General features: G+C 51.2%; 12 protein-coding genes; 8 read left to right on the forward strand and 4 right to left on the reverse strand.

Moving 5' to 3' along the window:
- Positions 1 to 137: 137 nt before the first annotated feature.
- RCC_02920 (related to VPS20 Vaculolar protein sorting (putative)) lies at positions 138 to 875 on the reverse strand (the record flags this gene model as incomplete). XM_023768213.1 has 3 exons in its annotated part: positions 138 to 362; positions 419 to 782; positions 832 to 875. 3 exons carry the CDS (start codon positions 873 to 875, stop codon positions 138 to 140), a joined length of 633 nt encoding a protein of 210 aa, XP_023623981.1.
- Positions 876 to 1,433: 558 nt separating this feature from the next.
- Positions 1,434 to 3,536, forward strand: RCC_02921 (related to nuclear AAA ATPase (VCP subfamily); the record flags this gene model as incomplete). The annotated part of the gene is made up of 1 exon (XM_023768214.1): positions 1,434 to 3,536. The coding sequence occupies one exon, from the start codon at positions 1,434 to 1,436 to the stop codon at positions 3,534 to 3,536; it is 2,103 nt and encodes a 700-aa protein (XP_023623982.1).
- A 401-nt stretch (positions 3,537 to 3,937) lies between these two features.
- On the forward strand, positions 3,938 to 4,337 carry RCC_02922 (uncharacterized protein; the record flags this gene model as incomplete). XM_023768215.1 has 3 exons in its annotated part: positions 3,938 to 3,949; positions 4,005 to 4,091; positions 4,143 to 4,337. 3 exons carry the CDS (start codon positions 3,938 to 3,940, stop codon positions 4,335 to 4,337), a joined length of 294 nt encoding a protein of 97 aa, XP_023623983.1.
- Positions 4,338 to 4,715: 378 nt separating this feature from the next.
- Positions 4,716 to 5,561, forward strand: RCC_02923 (uncharacterized protein; the record flags this gene model as incomplete). XM_023768216.1 has 2 exons in its annotated part: positions 4,716 to 4,968; positions 5,017 to 5,561. 2 exons carry the CDS (start codon positions 4,716 to 4,718, stop codon positions 5,559 to 5,561), a joined length of 798 nt encoding a protein of 265 aa, XP_023623984.1.
- Positions 5,562 to 6,155: 594 nt separating this feature from the next.
- Positions 6,156 to 8,813, forward strand: RCC_02924 (uncharacterized protein; the record flags this gene model as incomplete). XM_023768217.1 has 6 exons in its annotated part: positions 6,156 to 6,905; positions 6,960 to 7,155; positions 7,284 to 7,303; positions 7,358 to 7,541; positions 7,613 to 7,916; positions 7,964 to 8,813. 6 exons carry the CDS (start codon positions 6,156 to 6,158, stop codon positions 8,811 to 8,813), a joined length of 2,304 nt encoding a protein of 767 aa, XP_023623985.1.
- Positions 8,814 to 9,119: 306 nt separating this feature from the next.
- Positions 9,120 to 12,085, reverse strand: RCC_02925 (uncharacterized protein; the record flags this gene model as incomplete). XM_023768218.1 has 2 exons in its annotated part: positions 9,120 to 10,795; positions 10,849 to 12,085. The coding sequence occupies 2 exons, from the start codon at positions 12,083 to 12,085 to the stop codon at positions 9,120 to 9,122; spliced, it is 2,913 nt and encodes a 970-aa protein (XP_023623986.1).
- A 350-nt stretch (positions 12,086 to 12,435) lies between these two features.
- On the forward strand, positions 12,436 to 13,278 carry RCC_02926 (related to Probable kinetochore protein spc25; the record flags this gene model as incomplete). XM_023768219.1 has 2 exons in its annotated part: positions 12,436 to 12,679; positions 12,731 to 13,278. 2 exons carry the CDS (start codon positions 12,436 to 12,438, stop codon positions 13,276 to 13,278), a joined length of 792 nt encoding a protein of 263 aa, XP_023623987.1.
- Positions 13,279 to 14,179: 901 nt separating this feature from the next.
- Positions 14,180 to 16,786, forward strand: RCC_02927 (related to mfs-multidrug-resistance transporter; the record flags this gene model as incomplete). XM_023768220.1 has 14 exons in its annotated part: positions 14,180 to 14,329; positions 14,395 to 14,414; positions 14,472 to 14,659; positions 14,718 to 14,775; positions 14,841 to 14,917; positions 14,970 to 15,063; positions 15,122 to 15,203; positions 15,250 to 15,423; positions 15,575 to 15,875; positions 15,935 to 16,032; positions 16,172 to 16,200; positions 16,267 to 16,353; positions 16,410 to 16,496; positions 16,555 to 16,786. The coding sequence occupies 14 exons, from the start codon at positions 14,180 to 14,182 to the stop codon at positions 16,784 to 16,786; spliced, it is 1,677 nt and encodes a 558-aa protein (XP_023623988.1).
- Positions 16,787 to 17,019: 233 nt separating this feature from the next.
- RCC_02928 (uncharacterized protein) lies at positions 17,020 to 17,826 on the reverse strand (the record flags this gene model as incomplete). The annotated part of the gene is made up of 1 exon (XM_023768221.1): positions 17,020 to 17,826. The coding sequence occupies one exon, from the start codon at positions 17,824 to 17,826 to the stop codon at positions 17,020 to 17,022; it is 807 nt and encodes a 268-aa protein (XP_023623989.1).
- A 944-nt stretch (positions 17,827 to 18,770) lies between these two features.
- Positions 18,771 to 19,061, forward strand: RCC_02929 (uncharacterized protein; the record flags this gene model as incomplete). XM_023768222.1 has 2 exons in its annotated part: positions 18,771 to 18,815; positions 18,879 to 19,061. 2 exons carry the CDS (start codon positions 18,771 to 18,773, stop codon positions 19,059 to 19,061), a joined length of 228 nt encoding a protein of 75 aa, XP_023623990.1.
- A 911-nt stretch (positions 19,062 to 19,972) lies between these two features.
- RCC_02930 (related to Acetolactate synthase) lies at positions 19,973 to 22,016 on the forward strand (the record flags this gene model as incomplete). XM_023768223.1 has 5 exons in its annotated part: positions 19,973 to 20,032; positions 20,110 to 20,185; positions 20,249 to 20,812; positions 20,868 to 21,019; positions 21,189 to 22,016. The coding sequence occupies 5 exons, from the start codon at positions 19,973 to 19,975 to the stop codon at positions 22,014 to 22,016; spliced, it is 1,680 nt and encodes a 559-aa protein (XP_023623991.1).
- Positions 22,017 to 22,631: 615 nt separating this feature from the next.
- On the reverse strand, positions 22,632 to 23,663 carry RCC_02931 (probable pirin-related protein; the record flags this gene model as incomplete). XM_023768224.1 has 2 exons in its annotated part: positions 22,632 to 23,302; positions 23,363 to 23,663. 2 exons carry the CDS (start codon positions 23,661 to 23,663, stop codon positions 22,632 to 22,634), a joined length of 972 nt encoding a protein of 323 aa, XP_023623992.1.
- Positions 23,664 to 24,613: the final 950 nt, after the last annotated feature.

Raw genomic sequence — 24,613 nt, forward strand, 5'->3', positions numbered from 1 at the left:
CAAGCACCTCCAATGTATTGATAATGAGACGCTGTGTACATGTATGAGGGGTGTCCGGGTATTCCAACGCCGTCGCCAAAATGCCATCCAAATGCCAATCATGCTCCAACAATCAACTCCGTTTCATGCATCGTGCTTTATGCAGCCATGGGCTCTGCGGCATCTCGTGCAGCTTGCCGTCGCGCCTGCATTCTTTCTTTCGGATTCAACTTTGGAGCATCAGGAAGCTCGTCCCTCGTGACAGAAGGCGCATCAGGCAGATTCTCCACGCCTCTCGCCTCTCGCTCCAAAGCCYCCAGTTCATCTTCGACCTCATCCTCGTCCTCATTTGACATCTTCCCACTAAGCATATCGTTGATTTCCTGTACCGCTTTGTCAGTCTTGCCGTCGTTATCAACAACACTGCAAGTCCTCTCACCTGCTGATAAGCTCTCGCCTCTTCGCTCTCACTCAATATCATCTCCACTTTTTCCAGCCCTCCCATCTCCTTGTGTATCTCCTTCAACACTTGCGTGCCCTGTTRTAATCCAAAAAGTACATCTTTCTGCACCAGCGCAAACTCCACATCGCTCGTGAGCGCTTGCAACTGTGCCAGCTGTTGATCCGTTTTGGATAATAGCGACTCTTGATACTTCTTCCTCCTTAATGCCAAAAGCGCCTTCTCTTTATGCCCGTTTCGAAGACATTCTCGCGCGATTTCTGTCTCACGCGATGTGATGAGCGAGATACGTTTCTGGTATTGGTGAAGCTTGTCGCGTTGATTCTTGAGGTCGAGAATAGCCCTGGCTTGGTTCAGTACGACGTATATGGCAGGGGAACCATCTCTCGGACCTGTCTTGCGCGGACACTTTGTGAGAGCTCGAAGAATTGCCCATGGTCGTGTTGATGTTGTGTAAGTTGTGCATCGGGCACGATCGCACGTCACTGCGGACCGAGCGCCGATTCCACGTGAACGATGTGGGGCAGCTCGTCCATGCGAGATGAATGTGTCGCATCATCTAGTTATGTCGTCCTTTAAATGTTGATCCGAATCAGTTCCATTGGTATTTGAAACCTGAATCGAGTGCTTGGAAGCTACAAGAGGCCGACGAGATGACCMTTGTTGGAGAATGCTACCGTAAGAACGTCGCAGCGACTTCACATACCTTGGGTAGAACTACGTAAGGTCAAGCTTGCCAGACATCAGATTTCGGTAGTTGGATCAACCACTTCCAGACACTGAGAAGAGAACCGGCAGGTCAAGATTGATTTTCTGGAATCGTGTGAGTCACTCACTTCCGGACCTCCCGTACTCGATGTCCTTGATAAATAGGTCGAAGAGGCCGCTCGCACATTAAATTCGTCTGTCAACCGCGAGAGCGACACGGAAAAAAGCCCGACCCCACAAAATTTTACAAGACCTCRAGCACTCACCACCACAACACCAAGCGAATATGCGGCTTTCTAGTGCATTGGATCAAGAAGTTCTAGTGGCCACTCAAAAATTTATCTCGAATGGAGTTCCTGCCGATATCCCGAATATTTACATCGCATTTCAAAAGTCGAATTCGTCTCTGAAAAGACAGCAGAAAAAAACCATACAGGCGTCTATCGAGCGTGTCCTAGAACACCTGGGGATCGGAGACGACGAATTTGACGAGGAGGCTGCTATTGACGACCTGCAACCTGATCCTGTGGCAGAGCTGATGAATAAGAGTCTGAGAGCGAATTTGAGCTCTCGCCCTGCAAATCAAGACGATGAAACAAGCAGGCGGCGCAAAATCAACGGAGAACCCGTCTCGAAGCGGCAGAAGCGGGCTCCCGAGGAAAAGATGAGCATCTCACCGCCAATGGACATTTCCCTGAAAGACGTTGGAGGAATGGGCGATATCATCGCACAAATGAACGAGCGGATCATCATGCCCATCGGATTTCACGAGGAATTTCAAGAAGCAAAGTTCCCCATGCCAAAGGGCATATTACTACATGGACCACCAGGTTGCGGCAAGACTATGCTTTGTCGCGCCTACGCTGCTGAGCTCGGTGTCCCGTTCATCGAAATCCTAGGCCCCTCCATCGTCTCCGGCATGAGTGGAGAGTCGGAAAAGGCTGTCCGAGAAAAATTCGATGAAGCAAAGAAGAACGCTCCCTGCTTGTTATTCGTTGATGAGATAGATGCCATCGCACCGAAACGAGACACAAGTCAGAGCCAAATGGAGAAGCGAATTGTAGCGCAGCTTTTGGTCAGCATGGACGACCTGCAAAGCTCCTCCAAGCCGGTCATCGTTCTGGCCGCGACAAACCGCCCGGACAGTCTAGATCCTGCTCTCAGACGAGGTGGAAGATTCGGTACTGAGATCAGTATCAACGTGCCGAATGAGCCTGCCAGACAGCGCATTCTCGAAACGCAGACGAGGGAGATGAGAGTCAATGGGGATGTCGATTTCGCGAGACTTGCTAAGATGACTGGCGGTTTTGTCGGTGCGGATCTGCACGATTTGGTGGGCAAGGCCGCCGCACATCAAATGAAGCGCCTTCAGCGTGCCTTGGAGATGCAAGTGATTGAATTTGGACTGCAATTGACGGACTCTGAAGGCCTCCAGCCAGAAGTTCTCTCAGCCAGAAGGCTTCTCGCGCGCATACAGCATCGTGAACTTCCTCGGCCTTCGGGCTTCGAAGCCATCACACTCGCTATGGAGGACTTCACCTCGGTCCTGCCTCTCATCACTCCGTCATCGAAACGAGAAGGCTTCACCACCATTCCAGACGTCTCTTGGAAGGACATCGGTGCTCTCGAGTCAGTCCGTGCAGAGCTCGAGGCAGCTATCATCAATCCCATCGCGAATCCTGGCCTTTACGAGCATTTCGGCATGGATACTCCATCGGGTGTACTGCTTTGGGGCCCACCAGGTTGCGGCAAGACGCTACTTGCCAAAGCGGCGGCGGCGGAGAGCAAAGCCAACTTCATCTCCATCAAAGGCCCGGAGCTGCTTAACAAGTTCGTGGGAGAGTCTGAAGCTGCCGTTCGCAAGGTTTTCCAACGCGCACGATCAAGCATTCCCTGTGTCATCTTCTTCGATGAACTGGACGCTCTGGTACCTAAGAGGGACGAGTCCGCCTCTGAAGCCAGCTCACGTGTGGTGAACACCCTTCTCACCGAATTGGACGGCCTGAGCGTGAKAACTGGCATCTACGTCATTGCCGCAACAAACAGGCCGGATATGATCGATGAAGCAATGCTACGCCCTGGAAGACTCGGAACCACCCTTTTTGTCGACCTCCCCGGTCCAGAGGAACGAGTTGACATATTGAAGGCCCTCGTAGGCGCAAAGCCATGCGATTTCACAGCGGAGATCAGAGATCTTGTATCGAGATGTGACGGATACTYAGGGGCGGATGTTGGCGCTTTGTTGCGTGAGGCAACTTTACACGCAATCAAAAGGGGCGTCTTGCGCATTGAGTTGGTGGATTTTGTTCACGCAATGGGGCGCGTGAAAGGTTCTGTGAAGGATGTGAAGAAATATCACCGCTTGCGAGACAGCTTCGGACAAAGATGAATGGAAAAACTGCGTGGCGGGAGCTCACCTGGAATACTCGMCGAGGGTAACTAATCTCAATCTCCAAATCCTTTAGCTCGCAGAATGTTCTGTTTTCCAGGTTGTACTCTTCAAAACCACCGGTTGCTGGGAAAGCCACCGAGCGAGTTTGGACTTTGTAGATCTCACATGTCAGTTTAACAAAGCGTTGCATGTGATGAACCTTATCTGGCACGCGATGAACCTAATCTAGCCGAGATCTAGATCGTCATCGACTTGTCATGGAAAGTAGATTCGAGGAATGGGCCAGCGACCGAGGCATGTTCTCGCGATTACCGGTGGAATCATAATCGGTACCAGTCGTAGGGCAAGTCAACATGTCACCTCTGTTGCATTACCAACAGCGTTGAACAATCGAAATCATGGCTCCTTCAGTACGTCTCAAGAAGCGAATGAGTTGTGTTGCCCACTAATGCAAGTACGATGCAGGACAAGAAATCTCTCAAAGAGATTGCCCAACAGAATCCCACCCAGCTTGGTGACCCAGTGTCCCTCAAGGCAGAGACGTCGAACACAGTAAGCCGTCATTGCGCGTAAAGATTTCGGTTCCGCTCTGATAGTTTCTAGGAGCCAACAGACCAAGACCGCCCTGTCAAGGGGCAGTCAAAAGAGCAACCTAAGAAGACGTTGAAGCAGATGGTAGAAGCCAATCCTACGGCGCTTGGAGATCCAGTAAGCCTGAAGGCTGAGAAGTCGGACACTGAGCCAACAGATCAGGATCGGGGTGCTTTGAGCAAGAGCAGCGGCAGGCCGAAGATGTAGGCTGGATAGAAGTGAATGAAATACAAGCGAAATGAGATACAAGCGAAATGAGATATCACCTTACACGCATCGTAACCTCAGCTGTCAGGTACTTGCGGGACGCTTTCGTGAATGGCTCCACGATCTGAACAGTCTATGTTGGTCTAACTGAATGGATGCCATCCTCTTGCCATTCATACAGAGATRAAAGGGCGAACGCATGTGTCAGTCAACGAACAGCTCCAGGCATCAGTCATCTCGTGACACTCGTTGCGGTGAATGGAGATAGTCTTCACACCAAACGCTTGAGCACTTATCAGCTTCACTTGCTCTTCTATGCCAGCTTCATAACAACACATCAACCTCCGGCTTTCAGAACAAGCTCTTCTACCCATCAAGATGGGGTCTTCATCAAAATCGGGCACTCAAGGCAGTGGCTTCTTCAAGCAATTCGCAAACCCAAAGAGCAAGTCGAGAGAGACCTACTATGAGGACTTGTATGGCACACGTAATGAGGAGGAAGAGTCTGATCAATTCCCCGAGGCGTGTGAGTCGGAGTCGGACAGCGATGAAGCTGGCAACGAGAGCTTCAGAAAATCCAGCGACTACAAGCGTTTCTTTGATGGCAGCTACTCAGGCTCCAAAAACCACCGTAAGTAAAGATGCTTGACAGGTATACACCTAGCTGACGTCGTTCAAGCTTCAAAGGCCGCCGAGCCTCCCAGTGCCACGATTGATGAACGGCAAACACCCTGCCCTCAGAAGCGTTACAAGATATCGCCCAAAGAGAACCACAGCCGATCTATGGAGTTGACGTCCCGGGAGTCGCGTTTTGAGGATGATGACATTGAGGATAATTCGGAGGAGAAAGAAACTCCTGATACTGGCGATCCTCACACCACTGAAGTGGGTCGTCGACGCTCAAAGACATCTTCTCGCATGCTGCGTCCCAAGTCGAGACGTCTCTTCAAGCAGGAACTTGCTGAGCAGGACAAGAGAACGAAGGAAAGCAACGCAGCGCGTAAGAAGTTGGAGAGAGAAGAAACGGCTGAGGCACGGCGGAAGAAGAAGACTTTGCGGCGCGGAATATGGTCCAAGGAGTCGGCCAAGTCGAAACACATCACCCACAAGAAGGCCAAGTTGGCAGAAGATCTGGGCGGTGACGACGCCGGCGTCAAGGCGTATGTTTTGGTTGATCTTACTGGTGTCAATGTGGAGGAATATGAGCGATTCCCTGACGGATGATTGAGTGCAAGGCGCCCCAACACTGCAGTCAACTTTTGCATATCATGTAGAAGACGCCGTAGCCGCGATCGCAGAAGGCTGGACCTTGGCGCAAATCAGCCGGGCCGACAGAAGCTTGATTGAAAGGTTCGTCGATGATGACATCGTTTGCAGGGCACAGAACTGGAAAGCTTTTAGGTTCTGACCACGAGGACCATGATTACCTACCTCTAGGTACGGACAAGATTCACACAACGGGCACGARGCATATCTTATCGTAGCAGCTAGGACTTTTGTAACATACCACAACGACTTTGTAGAACTGATCTGGCACACTCATCAAGCAAGCAAAGCGGCTCCAAGAGGATCTCAATTGCGCTTACGATTAGCTGCAGCTCTATTAGCCTTTCACCCGTGCTGTTGTCTTGGCTCAGGAAGTTCGTGCCTGCCTGCCCTGCCACATTGTATTGATCTCCCAGCTGAGAGGTCGAGAGGTTTCAGTACTCCCGTGCCTTGTTTCTCCCTGCGTTTGCTTTGCCTCTCTCCTCGACCATCTCTCTATACCCGCAGCGACGCGCCCCTCTCTCACGTCGTACGCCCATCTCGAATCGCAACATGGCAACGGTAGTAGATGGCAGTGGCAGTACGAACCACCACCACCATGGGTTCGCAGGCCGCGCGATGGACTCATTCCGGGAGCGCGCCCATCTCTCCCACGACGGTCGCCACCCAGCTCCACCCGCGACTCAGGCCAGCGCTCAACAAGGTGAAGGCATTGGAAATGGCCCTCAGATCATCAGCACCACGGACGATGTCGACGTGCTCTGTGGGCCCCTCCTCAACTACAAGCGCATGAGCAATGAGCACTCGGATAATCCCCAATGGCACGGCAGTGTGTTGATCGTCACCACCCCAGGATCCAGGCCAGGCGCGTTGACGCTGCGATGTGTTGGATCGGTTGGGGCCGGCGCCACGAGCAACGGACAGACCGGTCAGCAAGAGCGAGCATTTCCTGCACAGAGACTGTTCGAAGACCCGAAAAAGGGCTTTTGGAGATATGAAATCGATTTGCCGTTTCTGGACCAGGAGACGGCCTGGCAGTATTCCATCCAGAAGCTGCGAACCGTGGAGAAGCAGCCCTTGGAGACTCTGAAGCAATTCGTTGTGCCATCCAAGCATGAGAGCATGCGAATCATGTTTCACTCTTGCAATGGCTTCAGCGTGGGAACCGACGTTGATGCGTGGGCTGGACCAGCCTTGTGGAACGACGTTCTTCGGGTTCACGAGCAAAAGCCCTTCCACGTAATGATTGGAGGTGGCGATCAGATCTACAATGACGGCGTTCGTGTCGATGGTCCACTCAAGGTATGTTCATCGAATTTCGACGTGCCACTAGCACACAGAATTGATCGCCCATAGCCATGGACGGACATTGCCAATCCGAAGAAACGTCGAGAGTTTCCCTTCAACGAAGACATGCGATCCAAGTGTGACGAATACTACTTCAACAACTACGCCCGCTGGTATGGACAGGAGCCATTCAAGACGGCCAATGCACAGATTCCTCAGTTGAACATTTGGGACGACCACGACATCATCGACGGTTTCGGATCCTGTAAGTAAATGGAAGGTCAGAAGGCGTGCAGGATAGGTTGAAGATGTTCCTCGAGCTACCCACGCCATGGCCCACGTCGGAAATCATCTAATAAAAACACCGCTAACCCTTCTACCCGCCGCTGCTAGATACAGATCATTTTATGCGAGTAAGTTGCTCGTTGAAGCGGTATGGAAGAAACAATACTGACGATCGATTTTAGAGTAGTGTCTTCAGAGGGATTGGAGGTGTTGCGCACAAGTACTACCTCCTGTTCCAGCACCACATTCCACCGCCACCATCCACATACACTACAGATGCTCCCCAGACTACCCACACGTCCGGTAAAACAACAGARCCGGATTCAGTCCAGTTGAGGGACACCTATGTCATGGTGCCAAAGACAGGTTCGTACCATAGACTCAAGCCGGCGCAGCTTGTTCAGCATCTAGGCAGACCAGCTAATCGTGTCAACCAGAGGACCCTAGCTTCATCATTGGAAACAGTCCCGGACCATATGTCGAGGAGCGTAGCCGCAACATTTACTGCCAGCTCGGCAAGCGCATCGGATTTCTCGGCATCGACGCCCGCACAGAGCGGACAAGACACCAGGTCAACTACCCTGATACATATGACTTGATATTCCGACGAACTAGCGATGAGCTGGCGAGATCAAACGGAGCGATCAAGCATCTTGTTCTTCTACTGGGAGTTCCAATCGCCTATCCTAGACTTCAATGGCTCGAGAACCTCCTGACTTCCCCTTTGATCGGACCAATCAAGTGAGTGAAGATCATCATGAAGTCGGTATCGATTCTAACCTACGTAGACTACTGAACAAGCGTTTCGGCATTGGTGGGGGCCTCTTTAACCAGTTTGACGGGGGTGTCGATCTTCTGGATGATTTGGACGATCATTACACTGCTCACCAGCACAAGAAGGAGCGCAAAGCGTTGATTCTACGCTTAMAGGAGTTGGCGAAGAAACACAGCGTTCGCATCTCGATTTTGGGTGGCGATGTGCACCTTTCAGCACTCGGGAGGTTCTACTCCGCACCTCATCTCAAGATTCCGGCCGAGAGAGATTGGCGTTACATGCCCAACATCATCAGTTCCGCCATCACCAACAAGCCTCCACCGCAAGCCGTGGCGAACTTGCTTGCCAAGCGCAATAAAATTCACCACCTTGATCATGACACCGACGAGACTTTATTGGAGATGTTCGACAAGAATCCTGGTGAGGGGCAAGAGGGCGTGAAGCCCAAGACTGCGGCAACCAACCATGCCACAATGCCTAGCCGCAACTATGCGATCATCGCCGAGTCGCACTCTTATCTGGAGGAACACGCAAATGGCAACGTGAATGGCGCCAATGGTGAGATCCAAGCGAGTGGCCTAAATGGTATTTCCAACGGAATTTCAGATACTGGCAACAACACCAACTTTGAGATCCCAAAGAACTCGCGAAACCCTCTTCACAAGGGCGAGGTGGGCTGTGGTACCCAGCATCCAGCAGCGCAAGGTATCGTCAAGACCAAGCTGGCCGGCCAATACGGTCTCGACATCACCATCAAAGTCGAAATTCAACCCGGTGACAGAGAAGGCCACACTGAGGGTTATGGAATAAGCATTCCATCGCTCGATTGTGCGAGTTACGGGGGGCAAGGCGAGAGCTGGTAGAATCAGAAAGCCAAGTCAGTAGTGAGTAACAGACGTCCGTGGTGCTTTTGAGAGAGGAAGAGGTGGAAGTGTAGCGTGTTACCGCTGAAGGATACCCATTCTTGTTTTTAGTACCAGATAATTGAAGTTTTGCGATTGCCGATTGGAATATAGCGTCTCCTTGCGGCGGACGGTTTCCAGATTCACACGGTCCTCTCCATTATCATGGCGCTCATGCGTTGACAGCGAATCGATCCCAGCAAAATCGTAGCAAAATTGCCCCTTTATCAAGAATACCGTACAATGCAAAGAGGCGTTCTATGCTGCTTAGAATCCTTGTCTCCTCCTCTTCTTCCCAGCCGTTGCTGCAAGTTTTCCTCCAAACCGCCCTGCTTCCACCTGACTTGTTGCTGCTGTCCCCGGTCCTCGGCCAGTGAATTGACTGCTAGCCAGCATACCGCTCGGCTGACTCTCAACCCTCGACATTGTAGGCTGACTGGCACTGTAAATCTCAGGGGCTTGGCTACTAGCAATCAGCTGAGCTTGACTCGCAGCCGCTTCTCTCCGCTGGCGTCGCATATGTTTCTCTGCCCTTCTCTGCGCTCTTCTTCTATCCGCTTCGGTCATGTCATCGTCGGCTTCTTCGTCTTGTTGCGCCAGAGTTCGCGAGGTTGACATCCAATCGTAATTTTTGATGTCTTCGCCAACTTTCCAGTGAGATAGGACATTGTTGAGGGAACGAGGAAGAGCGGGCGGCGCTGTTTGGCTGAATGCGGTGTACTTGCTGAGGCGATGTAGCTCGGGTGCAGCATATGCTGAAGGGTGGCTGGATGCGGTCGTGATGGAAGGGGTTTGCGAAGGTGTTGGGAGGGCTGAAGAAGGGAATGTCTGACTCGAATTCAGCTGGCTCAGCGCAAAGCTACCATGTCCGTGAAATAGCTGACTAGATGATGGCATGCCACCATGGTAGGGATCTTGAGATTGTGTCTGAGTCTGCGTTTGCTCTTGGGATGGTTGGGAATCTGGAGGATCCTGAATTTGCAGTGATCGACTTGCAAGAAGCAGCTGTGCGGCGACGACACCACATAGCTTTGCTCTGGCAATACGAACTCTTCCTGGTATGTTCTCTGAGAGCGGCGTGATCCATGCAGCAAGAGTGCGATCGTACACTGACGAGAGGCTGGCGTCAAGACGTAGATGTTCCAAACCGAGTGACGACGGTACTTCAATCGAGGCCAGCATCAACCGTTGACTCTTCTCGCCCATATCCAGAGGCTGGCCTGGTAATGCCATCATTTGATCTTCGAGGGGTTGTGACAGTTGATCTAATGCCTCTGAGCAGTCGTCAGTGTTGCCAATCTCCAACTCAGTCTCAGCGAAGCTGTACAGCGTGCGCATGGGCGTGATGGAGTCTAGATCCGACCGCGCTAGCTCGGACTTTATGAGTGCTAGCACGTCTTCCAAAGTCTCTGTGCCACGAACGGGTGACTGTAGCAAGTTTGTGACTTGTTCTAGGTCGATCGTTCGGCCGCCCAATGAATCGGGTATCTTCATATATCTCGAGCGACGAGCCGACGGCTCAATACGCCGCTGTGCTGGATCATCGAATTCCGGGGACAAGTCTTCAGCAACGAAATGTCGATGGCTCAATTTGAAGCTTGAGATCGGCAGCTTCGCTTCCCATATAAGAGGTGGAATTGCTTCATCGTTTCCGGTACAGAGTAAAGTTTGACATGCACCCAAGTCTTCACTGACCAGCAGCGCAGAGGAGAACCGCGCGGCTTTGAACGGGCGCTCCCAGACATTCATCGTAGGCTTGTGCGCCATGTCGAAGCGTCTAATGTCGATGCTCACGCCGGACCCGGGCTTGTTAGCGCCATTGGGCGCCCATAGTGACTGGAAATCTATGTAGTCTGTATTCACCGAATGGTAGGGTTCGGAAAGGTTCAATCGATAGGTAGACGTCAGTCCAGGGAGGGTGGAATACACCAGAATACCCGTGCCTAGAGCCAATCAGTATTTTTCGGCACATCAAAGAATTAATCCATTAACATACCTCCTTCTTCGTCTTCTTTCCACGTAGTGAGACGCAAGCTGAGATCTTCGGGGTTCTTGTAGTGCCTGATTCTGAATCTCATGCTGGCAGTGATCTTCTTCAAGGTAGTACTGTCGGCCACTTTATACACCAAGACATGGGTCGACGTTAGCACGCAAAAGTGATCTTCACGGTTGGGGAAAACCAAGAAATCGAGAATCCACGGCACGGGGCCATATAAGCCCAACTCGACTTCCTCAATCAGAGTTGGAGAATCGTTGACGATGTTGAACAACGTCAAGGACTGTCGCGTGCATACAGCGAGACTCTCAGTATTGAGCACCCAAGCGATACGAGCCCAACCATCATGGATCGAGGACCTTCTTTCACCCGCTGACTTCTGGGCCATACTGGACCATGTGCGCGACACATGAGCCATATTACGGGTCGAGAATTCGAGAACCGTCCACATCCCAGCGACATCTATCAGGGCAACTTGCTGCGAGAACCACGGATTGAAAGATACATCAATGTGTGAATTTCCACCGGTCTGTTCCATGCTGACGTTGAATAGTGAGGCGGGTATTATGCTTGCCCCGTGCACCTCTTCGGAGGGTCTTTTGACTTGGACTGCACGTATGATGGTCGTCCTGGTGAGTTGACGTGCAGCCAGAAGACCCGGGCCAGATCGAGCGTTTGACGCGAAGCGAACTTGGTGTATCGGGCCTCCATGGCTGGACCAATTTGCTTGCTCTCCCTGCAGGGTAGGGACTTCAAGCCAGGACCGTCGATTGTCATCCCATCCCCGTTTCTGCTTCTGAACTTGCGAAATAGAGAGGTCGCAACCCGAGCCTCCAGTGACATATGCTACCACTGGGACAGATCTGTTGCGGCTGAAGGACTGGATATCTCCGGAGGCTATTAGGCAGCCTCTGAGAGGGTCATAGCAATGAACTGCATCCTGGACTGCTTCAGATACTCGGAGCAGCGGCGCGATGATACCAGATGCAGGTTGAAAGCGGGGATCTACACCCGCTATGCTTTTGATTTGTTCTCGGTGCCTTTTAGATGGAGGTCCTCCTCGATGCGCATCCAGAGGAACATTCGAGGGTTGTGATAAGACCTTGGATTCTCCCAAAAGCTGGGTAGTGGAGGGTACCGTCAAAGTCCGCTCAAAGTGCCAGGCGTGGTCTTCTGAGGAATAGATGCCGCGACCAAAATGCCCGTACGGCAGGTCGCATCGAGCCCTGTCAGCCATTCGGCTGGATATGGGCGGTTCGAATTGCAAATGCACGCTCCAGTCTCGTCATAGTCGTATTTCAAGAGATGCCGGGAGGTTTTTCTATGGAGCTTGCGGGTTGGCGAAGGAAATCAAAGTCGTGTCTGAGATGAAGTAAAAGAAAGACGGATTGCAAAAAGTTTAGTCGAGATTAGAACTAAGGTACCTTAATCGGAGGAGCCAGCTCCGGTGATCGAGTAAGGTTAAATTATTTAGCGCTGTTTACCCACCAAAACAAAGATTCGAGAGGTGGGTGAGGTACCTTAGCAACGACACTCATCAATCAACATTTACCCGCAATCACCTCCACAAACCATTCTACCAACAGTATGGCGGCTAGTATGACTCCCAGTCGCTTTGGAATGTCGCATTCCGGCGGTGCGACGGCGTACGCTGTTGCCGCAGACGCGCCATCCATGGCGGACACGCTGCCCGTCGTCGACTTCAATTTCAACGACTTGCGCGAGCGCATGGCCCAGTTCACCGTGCGCTTTGACGATTTCATTGAGCGCGGTCGCAAGCGCGTATTGGAAGAGCGTAATGCATTTCGCATGACAGTCGCGGACCTAGAGGGTATGATTGGATCCATACGGTGAGAGAGAGGAGGAATTGACATGTCGTCAGATCAACAACGACACCGCAAACAAGCCATCTCCGAGTTGGAGTCGAAATCGTCCAATCATGCCCATACCGTTGCAAAAGAGGCGCAGGAGACGGACGAGATGCACGAAGCCATCCGTTCTCTCACCGCACAGAAGGAGGAGCACATTTCGCGACGCGAACAGCTGAAGACAGAGATTGCGTCAACACAGGCAGCCATCCGGCAACGTCGGGAAGCCCAAGCCGCCCATCAGCGATCACTCGACGCGCAGGCGAGACATAACGTGCCCGAGTTGCGCTTCTGGGAGACGTGTCTGGGGATGCGGATGGAGGGCACGGGAATCGACGATTGCCTGAAGTTCATCTTTGTCTGTATCGACGAGCGGGACGCAGMGAGGGAATGCTGGTTCGAGCTCAAGATTGGCGGGAGGGAATATGAGGTCGCAAGCACCAAACCGCGGTTGAACAGAGATGAGGTTGATACTGCGCAGGACGCACTGAACGAGACCAAGGAGTTGGGACCCTTTTTGAAAGCAATGCGGGCTCTGTTTGTCGAGGTCATTAGGCCCTAAGATGGATGGTATGACTTTTATGATAACGATTCGGATCACAACGTGGAAGTTCGTGCATGAAGCGGAACGACTGGATCCCTGACAGTTTCCAGAATGACAAAGCCTCTCGCGTAGTGCTCTCTTTGAAGTAAGTGCGTCTTGTATGGCGAAGGTCGCCCCTGGCAGCAATGAGGTCTGCGATCTCTTTGGTATCTTGCAATCATTCGGTATCTGTTAATTTGGTAGGACAGCATGAGCGGAGACTTGTCCGGGCGACACCGAGTTGACCGAGTCAGCGATAGACTGTGGACGATAGATAGGGTTGTAGGGATGTCAAAGCCGGAAGCCAATCAAAACGACTTCACTTGATGATGAAGACTACCAAGCTGTAGAACAACATCGACTTGCCATCTTGCCATCAACCCACGACTTTAGGAAGCAGAGAGCCAAGGGAGCGTGTGTTCCGATGAGCGCAAACAGGCACCTTCCTTACGCCGGCGAGAACGGGCATCTCGTGATTTGACGAGCCCGGCAACCCGACCATTACATGCGCATATTGTGACGAGCACCGAATAGAGGGGTTGAGCAAACAATAGGTATCTGTTTACTGATCATCCAACCCCGTGCGTCTTGCACTATACGCCCTCCGCCGGCAGTCATGTAGACTATGCTGCAACAGAGTTTGAGAATTCCCTCGGGTACCTCCTCCTCACTTGGAATTCCAAAGCACTGGTTCGCGCCGCTATGCCGGCTTGGGCGTCCAATGTTCGTGGACGGCACCTCGCAGCCCGTGGACTGCGTGTGCAGCGGCACAGGTAGGTAGGTAATCGATGGGTTTGACTTTGTAGTTTTCTGTTTTTTGCTCGTTTCTTCTGCTGTTGCCTACCTTACATTCGCTTCCCCCACCGCTGCTGCAACAGTCATGCCGTTCGGGGAGAAGCTCGAGCAGACTCTTTCACGTCCCACAGCGAAGCCGTACCGTTCAGCAAAACTTGCAATCGATGGCGTTGTAACTTTGAATGAGGATGGGCATGTCGACTTTAGTCCAAACGATATTGAGAATCCGAAGAATGTTCGTATTCTCATCACTGTTCTGTACGAATGAATACTGTTATTGATGGACTGATCGTTGCAAAGTGGAGCTCCGTTCGAAGATGGTATTTCAACCCTACAAGTAGAGCCACGCGCATTCTGWAGCAGCTGACGTTTTGGAGGTACATCACCGTGGCCGCGATCATCTTGGTAACCAATGCGACTTTTGCGTCGAGTTCTCCCACCGGTTGTATAAGAAGCATCTCGGGGCACTTTGGAGTGTCAATACTGGTCTCCAATCTGGTCACGACGTTGTTCTTGCTTGGGTATTGCTTTGGTCCGCTCTTCTGGGCTCCGCTTTCAGAATACTGTATCGTATATATCTATCTCCATGGCTTGATTGAGAACGGGTGCTGACCAGAGCTAAGATGGTCGTCGATACCTTTTCTACATCGCCTTCTTCGGTTACTTCGCTTTCAACTTCCTGTACGTTGCCGTGGTGTGGAGCTTCCATGTTGAGAATGCACTGACATCTACCTTCCTTCGCATAGGTGTGCATTTGCTCCAACGTTTGCCGCTCTGCTGATTGGGCGCTTCCTCACAGGCACTATGGCAAGCTGTGCCCTCAGTAAGCATCTTCCTCGGCGGAAGTCCTCAGACATTACTGATTTGTACAACAGGCGTGGTTCCTGGTCTTTTGCCTGACTTATGGCCGMCTATCGAGAGAGGTAATGCTGGAGTTCTATTTGCAATAATGACCACTGCCGGACCAGCGTGAGTATTCGAGCAAATCAGGCCAGTAACAGCAGTTTGCTGATCTTTCTCGCGAAAGTCTGGGTCCTGTAGTATCTGGCTTTCTGGAGGTGACGAAATCCTGGCAATGGTCGTTCTTCGTCCTGATCTTTTTCGCCGCGGTGGGTCTCCAAGCCGATTGCTAAGATTCTTCTAATGGTAGAGCAGGGCACCATTCCCATAATGTTCACTCTTCCAGAGACCTTGCCGTCAAGAGTCCTCACCAACAAAGCAAGACGAATCCGCAAGGCAAAGGTGCCGGGGTACGAGAATGTCCAGTCACCTATCGAGGCATCGAATCAGACCCTCTCCAGTGTCTTTCGCGTGGCCTTGACTCGTCCGGTAAGAAGGCTCTCTATTCAGTCCCCATTCTTTTCTTTTCTGTGGGGATCTTGGACAACGTCCAACCCAGCTGTGAGCAGCCCTCAATGCACTGCCTGAGACTTGCCATCAGTCCCTTTACGATTTACAACAGGCCAACACGCTTATTTAGTTCATCATCCTGCTCGACCCTATCTCGTTCCTGGTCGCCATCTATCTATCAGTCATATACGCTCTTATCTACATGCTGTTCACCATCTACCCCATCGTCTTCCAACAGCGACGGGGATGGAATGCTGGACTCGGAGCTCTACCCCTGATTGGCCAGCTAGTAGGAGCGGGTATCGCCGGTGCTCTTGTCTTCTACGAATCCACTCTGGGTCGAAAGCGAATGCTTGCTGGGATCGAGCGGACGCCGGAGGAGCGTTTACCTTTAGCTATGGTTGGCAGTGTCTTGTTCCCAATCACCATGTGTAAGTTCGAGGTCTGGCATCCTGCCTAATCAGAATATACGCCACTGACACCATGGCAGTCTGGTTCGCATGGAGTGCCAATTACGACTCTATCCATTGGGCGGTCCCGACAGTCGCTGGAACCTTTCTAGCCACCAGCACCGTACTCATGTTCGTGGTAAGTTGGCGTGAGTTGGCGATTATATCCTACTCAGTGTGGTGCTCGCCTCCTGTAGAGGGTATATCGGGACGTTTCAGGGACCTGTACACGTCCAGATAGATCGGATTCTAGGATTGTGCTGACAATGCGTAAGCAGGGTTACTTGAATTATCTGATGGATGTATAGTGAGTTTACTTCGTAACTTGATACAGTTCGCGTGACTCACGCTAATATTCATCTCCTTGATCTAGCAACGAATATGCAGCCAGTGCAGTAGCAGCGAATACCGTCTGTCGCAGCCTGTTCGGAGCGATTGCGCCGCTATTCACTCAGCAGATGTAAGACAAACATTGTGAAGTGTGTCAGTACCTTAGGTAGATACTGACTCCGCTAGGTTCGCAGCACTCGGTGTAGGAGGGGCTGGAAGCTTGATTGCGGGCATAGGCATCCTGCTGGTGCCCATTCCGTTTCTCTTTCACAGGTATGTCATTACCATGTTAGAGCTGCATGAGCTATTTGCTGACTACCGCTTTCCCAAGATACGGCCCTGCGATTCGGGCTCGGTCCAAGTTCTCCACGATGACGTCCAAGCAAGATGATAACGTCAGTCGCCAGGATATTGGAGATGGACATTCCAGTAGCTCGAGGGATGAAGAACTTGCATTGGACGGGCAGGCTGGCGTGCTCAACCACATTGGCGATAAAGGGCTGCCAAACAGGGACTCGTATTTAGATGCGCATGGTGTAGAGAGGGCAGAACGACAGACATGATCAATACGATAAAGTGAAAGACATGCACAGGCTCACCTGTTCATTTTGATTCACGTGGCCCTCTCACCAATGGAACTGGATTTCATGGTCTAGTACCAAGACGCTCGTAGCTCAGTGCTGTTGGCGTCTACAGAGACACGAAGAGCCTCAAGTTCGTGAATGGCTGCGTCAAAATTCCGGTGGACTGTAAATTATACTCACTTGAGTCTTGCATGACTGATTTACTGGCCACCTCACGGTGGCTCTTCCACACCCAATCCACCGGAGGCCGTCTCAGCTTTGTCAATCCGTGCAAGTAGGAAAGACAGCGTAGCGTCTCGTGCCTTTGCTAGACCCCGCAGCCGCTGCAGTGGCATCACAGTGTAGTCGATTTCCGTCTTCGCCGGGGCTTGGGCCTTCTCACCCTCTGGTACGCTATCTGAGGCCTTGGCCCCATCTTCTTCCGTGGAAACTCCCTTTGCCGCCTTTTCTTTGCGATCAGCAAGAGTCCTCAGGACGACGATGCTTTCATCTCGCTCCTTGAGGCTTTTTGACAGCTTGGAGTGCTCCAGCTGCTCCTCTTCCAGTCTTCTCTTCTTCGACTGCCTCTCTGCCTCCTGCTCTCGATAGCGACTGATAGCTTCCTTGGCGCAATTCTCAATATGCTCAAATCGAACCGGTCYGAGCATGACACCACCATACCAGCGAGCAACGACACAAGAACCGATCACATCCGCAGCCTCGAGCGCCTTTTCAATCTTCTTCCCAGCATACTTCTCGCCATCATCGTCGGAACCTGTGACGAAGAGTTTCGCTTTGTTGATACTTTGCTGATTACTCTCCCTCCTAAAGCCAACAACTTTGTGTGACGCAGTAGTAATTTCGTCGAGAGCTTGAAGATCTTTGGGTTTGATGGTGGGAGAGTATATGGCGTAGAATTTGGACTCTCGATCATATATGGCTGCTGAACGAGATATCTTCTCGATTTCCTCTGTGCTTGGGCCGGATCGCTCATCATTGAACTTTCGCTTCAGCGAACTCGCTGGAGCCGGTTGGGCCATAAGAGGAAATCGATTACTTCTTGTCGGATCGCTTTGGAAATGGATGAGATGATGTCAAACGGCGAATGCGCTCTACCTCCGAACAGGCGCTCCGTAATTCCGAAATTAGCTTGTATCTAATTGGAAATCTCGCGTAAAATACGAGCGTAGGTGCGTCTAAGGAAGGAAGGTACGGTTATTCTAGGTCTCTTACAAAGCGCCTCAGAGTGAATAGCGCTGAATATAAGATCCAGTACTTCGTCTTCCCCATCTGTAAGTTATATGAATTTAACTCCTAGATTAACTATCTGACTTGCCAACGAGAGTCGCATGCCCGATTACGATGCATGGTGATCTTTGGGACGCTGGACATCCTTTCGAGATAGACAGTGGGCTCCTAAAGTCCTTCCCTTCAGAGTCGAAGGAACATGAGCATGAGCCGTGGGTGAACTGAGGTAGGCCTTTCTCTACAGCCATCAACATACATGTATGTCTCGCAAGCATCCTCTCAAGAACTGGCTCAGACAACAACCATCTCTAGTACTCTTCATTTCTGGCAAGATCTACAACATCAAACTCAAAGGCACTTGCCCTCAGCTTTGCTTGTCTGACCTTGGCAACCATTGCTAAATGCCGAGTCGTGTCAATGAAAGTGGCCGATTTACGAATTCTGGTCAGCAGGATGATTTCGAGTCACTCGTTCAGACGGGAATCCGGACGAGATAGTTGCTGGGGGGGGCAATTGGCGCAAGAATACATCTGCGTTCTCGCACATGGTTTCATCTGATTCTTGGCGATCCTCCCGCGACGTCATCCCACGTATTTGTTGGTGGATACATGTTTATATGTGTACTGCTTTCGCCCTTCTTCCTTCACTTCCTCTTCCTTTCCATCATCAATAAACTCCAAAATGAAGTGCTTCCACCTAGCTCAAGCCCAAAAAGTCAGAGTACCAAGGTGACACGATGACTGCAAGATTGCTATTCTGCATTGCTGAGGAGGCCAAACCGGTACGTCGAGTGGATCTATTGTGAAGTGGTAGTAATATCGAAATGACCGACAAACATCCATAGTTCACTCGCATGGCCTCGAACATCGAGATGGAAGGGGACGGCCCAAAAGTCTTCACTGTTGTTAAGAGTCGCGACCTTGTAGTCAACAACAGGATGGCAGAACTTCGAAAAGGAGGGCTCACTGGAACCGAGGATTTTCAAACCGAATTCATCGGTGCGTCCGTTCGGGATTGCCAGGAATAGATTCTGGAGAAGGGAAGCCCGTGCGACAATATCAACCACAACTTCAAAGGCATCGCCGATGCACGCAGTGCTCAAGACGGAACTCTGTTACTCTTGCATTACAATAAGCGCTTCGGAGAGGAGAATGCTCTGCACTTTGGAAAGTTTGGCATTCTCCCTCTTCACTCCAAAACCTGGTATGAATGGCGTATCAAACCAGAGCACGCCTGGTCCTTTGTTTGTGCTTTAGGAGAGACTGGAGAGCCTGACGAGGCCTTTCCGATCTACTATGGAAGTAAAGACAAGTTCATAGATGCTAATGGGGTGTTTGATGGGGCGGAGGCTGCGCGGTTTTACCTATCGGATGATCGTGATGTAAATGAGTCTTATATTCGCAATTGGCAGAAGGATGAGCCGGCAGCAGGGAGAGATGAGTAGGGCCACGATTTGTAGTAAGAGGAAACAGCTGGGATTAGAACCAGATGAACGTAATTACCAACACATACCTACACTCTCATTTCTACACGTACTGGCTGTGGTAGGCTGACCAGACAAGTCGTGGCACAGTAGAACAGCTGCGATGGGCTCGGTGAATAAACTCATCTTGTCCCGCAGATCTATGTATTATGGGGCCAGACTCATACGCCGGCGTCCCAGTTTCTGAACAATGGCGAGGGTTTGTCGRGAGATTGCCGTAGTCCGTCGATCCCGTTTACTTGGAACATTTTTTGAATCGCAGATGCCTTTACGAAGTAAATTTCAATGGCCCTTGCTATCATCACTAGCTTGCTTTACATAATATGACGTATCGCGTTCCCCAGACTCGCACGGAAACAAGCTCGACATATGTTGAGAAACATTGCAACAAGTTCACTTGCTGTAAAATCCTTCGTTTCTCTTCTTCAGCGGCACCTTCTGCCATCACATCAACCATGGCAGAGCAACAAGTTGCCCAGATCATTGTTGAGAGCATCTACAATGCCGGCGTCAAGGTGAGAGCCAGCTTCCACAGAGCACGGACCATTTCCGAGAAGCACACATCCGCTGACTCGTGAGATTATCCATGCAGGTTGTGTTTGGCATTCCGGGCGCAAAGGTAGACGCCATCTTCGACACACTGAGCGATCATCCCGAGATCAAGTTGGGTGAGTTGCACGCAATGCCCGTTTCAATGCTTCGCCCGGTCACACACTGACAATCATGCCAAGTCATCTGCCGTCATGAACAAAATGCTGCTTTCATGGCCGCAGCGGTGGGCAGAATCACCGGGACTGCTGGCGTGTGTATTGCGACCTCAGGACCCGGTGCGGGAAATCTCACCACCGGACTGGTCACTGCCACCACCGAGGGAGATCCTGTTGTCGCCATCGTAGGCTCTGTACCAAGACTGTTGAGCACCAAGCACACCCATCAATCGATGAAAGCCCTCGACATTCTCCGTCCCACGTCAAAGTCGGCCACCAACGTCGATGTGGAAGATCAAGCTGCTGAAGTCATTCTCGCGGCCTTTCGAACGGCCAATGGCAACCCTAAGGGAAGTGCTGTCATATCCCTCCCGATGGACGTTGCTGCTGCCAAGTCAAAGATCACGGCTTTTCCATCGCAGGCTTTCAAGGCTCCACTTTACGGCAGCTCTCCCACGGCCGACATCCAGAAGGTCGCTTCAATGATAGACAATGCCAAGCGGCCCGTGCTATTTCTTGGACAGAGAGCGAGCAGCAAATTAGTTGTGGGCGCAGTCCGCACGTTTTTACGAAAGCACAAGATCGCGGGTGAGTACTCAAATTCACACTTAATGCCATGATACTCCCTAATCGTTCTGACTAGTCGTGGAAACTTTCCAGGCAGCTGGTGCTGTGCCCAAAGAGCTCGCCGACGAGGTATTCTTTGGCAGAGTAGGCTTGTTCCGCAACCAGACAGGCGATCGAATTCTAGCAAAATCAGACTGCATCATTGCACTAGGATACGATCCCACAGAGGTAAGATCTGTTCAGTCCGGAAGACTGGTCATGCACTTTCTCACAGCACTACCTGTTCCAACGGTGCAACCAGCCTCTCATTGCCTTGGTCCTCCGTGAAATAGGCGGAAGCTTTATTTCATCGCTCATAAATTCACTTCCCGTAGATCGCGGCTAACACATATTCCAGTACGACGCATCCTCATGGAATCCCCATGGCAATCTGAACATTGTTCATGTCGACTACACCAGCTGTGACTACGGAACTTACTACCATCCTGATATTGAGCTACTGGGCTCCGTCAAGGAGAACATTCTCGCTTTGTCGGAGCAAATCAAGAACGTCACAGATCCCTCAAAAGACGAATTCTGCCGAGGACTGACCAAAGAGCTTCGTGCCTGGCAGCACGATCTTCAAAACACCACGAGCGCGGGCTTAGTTCATCCTCTGCAATTCATCGCGGCCCTTCAAAAGCGTGTGCCGGAGCACACCACTGTCACATGCGACGTTGGCACGTGCTACATCTACTTCATGCGGTACTTCTTCGCATACGAACCGCGGAAACTTTTATGCTCCAATGGCCAACAGACTTTGGGCGTTGGTATGCCATGGGCTATTGCAGCGTCACTTACACAGGATCCGCCTTGCTCGGAAAAAGTCGTTTCGATCAGCGGGGATGGAGGTTTCATGTTCTCCAGCCAGGAGTTGAGCACAGCAGTACAGCAAGGTTGTAACATTACACACTTCATCTGGAATGATGAGGCATACAACATGGTTGAATTCCAGGAGGAGATGAAATACGGAAGATCCTCAGGTATCAGTCTTGGAGGCATCGATTTCGTCAAGTACGCCGAAGCTTTCGGCGGGAAGGGTTTCAGAATTAGTGACTCCTCWCAGATCGAGGAGGTCATGGAACTTGCTTTGGCTCACAAGGGGCTGAGCTTGGTGGACGTCCGAATAGACTATTCACATGTCAAGGACCTGGCGGGGCACCTCATTGAAGATAGCGTGGGATAAATAGCGAAGCACCTGTGAAAATGCAATTATGAATGAGGTTACGAAGTGAATGATCTTATTGCTCAACCCTGGGTGCTTCTCGCGACTGGCAGGTGATGGCATGGAATTAAACTCCTTCGTGCCGTAGGTTATAGGTCATGTCATTTCATACTTCTCGATATTTCAGGGCATTAGCAAAGTTCATGGAGATTTCCATGAGAGCAGGCCGAGCTTGTAGCAAGCTGGTCGGATCGCCTTCCCACAAGTAAGCCTCTGTTGTCACTCTAGATTTGTTCCTCATAGCGCGGTGCTCGTTCGTCAAGTTGAAAACGAGCGTAAGGTAGAAATTTAGTTGCGTCGGACCGAAACCAACAGAAACGAGCGTTTTCCTTTCTCTCATCTTTGGCTTGCTTAGGATGAAACTTGCTGTAGCTGAATCCCCGCTCTGTTTGTAAGGGTGAAAGGAATGGCAGATTCGAACACCTACCTTCTCTGTTACTTAGGAAGAGGGGAACGAACAGATGATTCAAAGGTCAATATTGGCATCTCTTTCTTTTACGCTCATGTACTCGTGAATCAAATCAAATGCCTTCCACGCCCAAATCACATACTGTACAATCAACGGTTTGCAACCGCCTAAACCATAGTCTTGCCGATTTCAGACTCCCATCCGTTCGCTCTCTCGAATCCATTGCTAAAAGTCGAATAGTCCATCAGAGCCTTGCGCACTTCACTTGCGTCATTGAGCACAAATGGACCGTACTGCACAATCGGTTGATCCAGGGGCAGGCCAGCTACAAGAATGACCCTCGATGGTGCCTCGGCATCTGATGGTGCTGTAACGATGACCTGATCTCCGGCTTGCGCGAATACTGTGAGGTGGTATTGTGGTACCACTTGCTTCGTAGCGCCCGTTTCCCATGTTACGTTGCCTTCCAGTGAGTAGGCAAAGCTGTTCCAGGCGGCTGGCAGCGACTGAACAAGACGACCACCCGGTTGAATGGTGACGTCCAACAGCCATACTGGAGTGTAGGCTAGTTCTTGAAGACTATCAACGCCCTGGCTGCGGCCACTGATCACTTTGATTGTGACCTTGCCGTCGTCCGCCGTGGCAACGGGGATTTCTTTGGCTTTGAGGTCGCGGTAACGGGGCTCGCAGGTTTTCAGATGTTTCGGTAGGTCGACCCAAAGTTGCATTCCCACGTTAGTGCTGCCATGGCCATCGTCATGTGGCATTTCAGCATGGACAATGCCACGTCCAGCTGTCATGAACTGTAGATCTCCWCTCTCTATCGTCCCACGGTTGCCTGGTTGATTGATCAGTATAAGCTCGGGTTTACGAGAATTTCCAAGGCATCAAGACTTACCTGCGAAGTCTTCATGATCGACAGCTCCATCGATGAGATACGTAATCGTCTCTTGTCCACGATGTGGGTGATCCGGGAATCCAGCGCCAGGTGCGATAGCGAAATGATCAAGCATTAAGAACGGGGTGAAGTTCTTCAGTTTGGGCGTTCCAATTGATCGACGTACTGTGGCTCCCGCCCCTTCGGCCTGCTGACGAGCTTCGATGATCTTTTGAATTCCGCGAGGTTTTGGCGAGACAGCATTGAGTGAAGGATCCTCAGGCGGGATGACAGGAAGCCCAACGAAAGTTGAAGACGCCATCGAGGAAGTAGTCCGGCTAGCGTTCAATGACAAAGTTTTTGACAAGTTGTTGATGGTCGAAGTTCGTAGGATGCCTCGCATGTATTGGACCAAGGGCGCTTGCTGGTAGACGGCTATGAGAATTGCTGTGATGCTGATCAAAAGTGACAAGAAGAGCTTCATCAAACCAACGGACGTACTTTTATAGACGAACGAAAGTTGCGAGAAGGTACGTGAAGAGGAGAAAGCTCAATACTTTTATTGATAATACGGATGTATCATCAGGCGATGGAATTTGAAATGCKCCGAGTCTCTCAATCGAGCTAATTTGCCTCCATTTCGGCTCCAGAAAGCAGACAAATTACTGCACCTCGGCACCTTTAAGGACTGGCTTGCGAGAGCCAATCCTCGATGATTTCCTCGACTGCGTTTGTCGCCTTCCAATCCCAGACACTCTTTCAAGAGCCCAGACAGCATCGTCTCACCTGGGACTACGTCGAGGACCAAGAGAGTTGGACTCGCTTACTGATTACGGCCACTACACCACAAATCGCGGTGCCCCACTCGTTCTTACGATCAGCTGCCAGCTGCACAAGAGGACCATGGAGTCCCTCACAAATGCAGACGCTCGCGAGTACATGCAGACATTTTTGGAATACCACGCCAACAACATCTCGAAATCCAACTTCGACAGAGCGTTCTGCAAGTCCGTGACAACTCGATCGGCAGTTGTTCAAGACAAAGGCAAGGGCATCTTAGCGCAAGCAACCTTTGCATTCAATGTCCCAACATCATATACCAATCAGCCGGAAGGCTCATCAAGGCTCACGACCCACGGAGGCGCCATCGCAACGTTCTTTGATATGACCACGTCCCTTGCAATTATCGCTTGTAATATGGAGGGGTGGGCGTCTTTGGGCGTCAGCCGGGGATTGTCGGTCACGTATTTGAGACCACCTATCGAGGGAGAG

The sequence above is a fragment of the Ramularia collo-cygni genome (genome assembly GCF_900074925.1).
Source record: "Ramularia collo-cygni strain URUG2 genome assembly, contig: RCC_scaffold03, whole genome shotgun sequence".
In the NCBI taxonomy this organism is placed as follows: domain Eukaryota; kingdom Fungi; phylum Ascomycota; class Dothideomycetes; order Mycosphaerellales; family Mycosphaerellaceae; genus Ramularia; species Ramularia collo-cygni.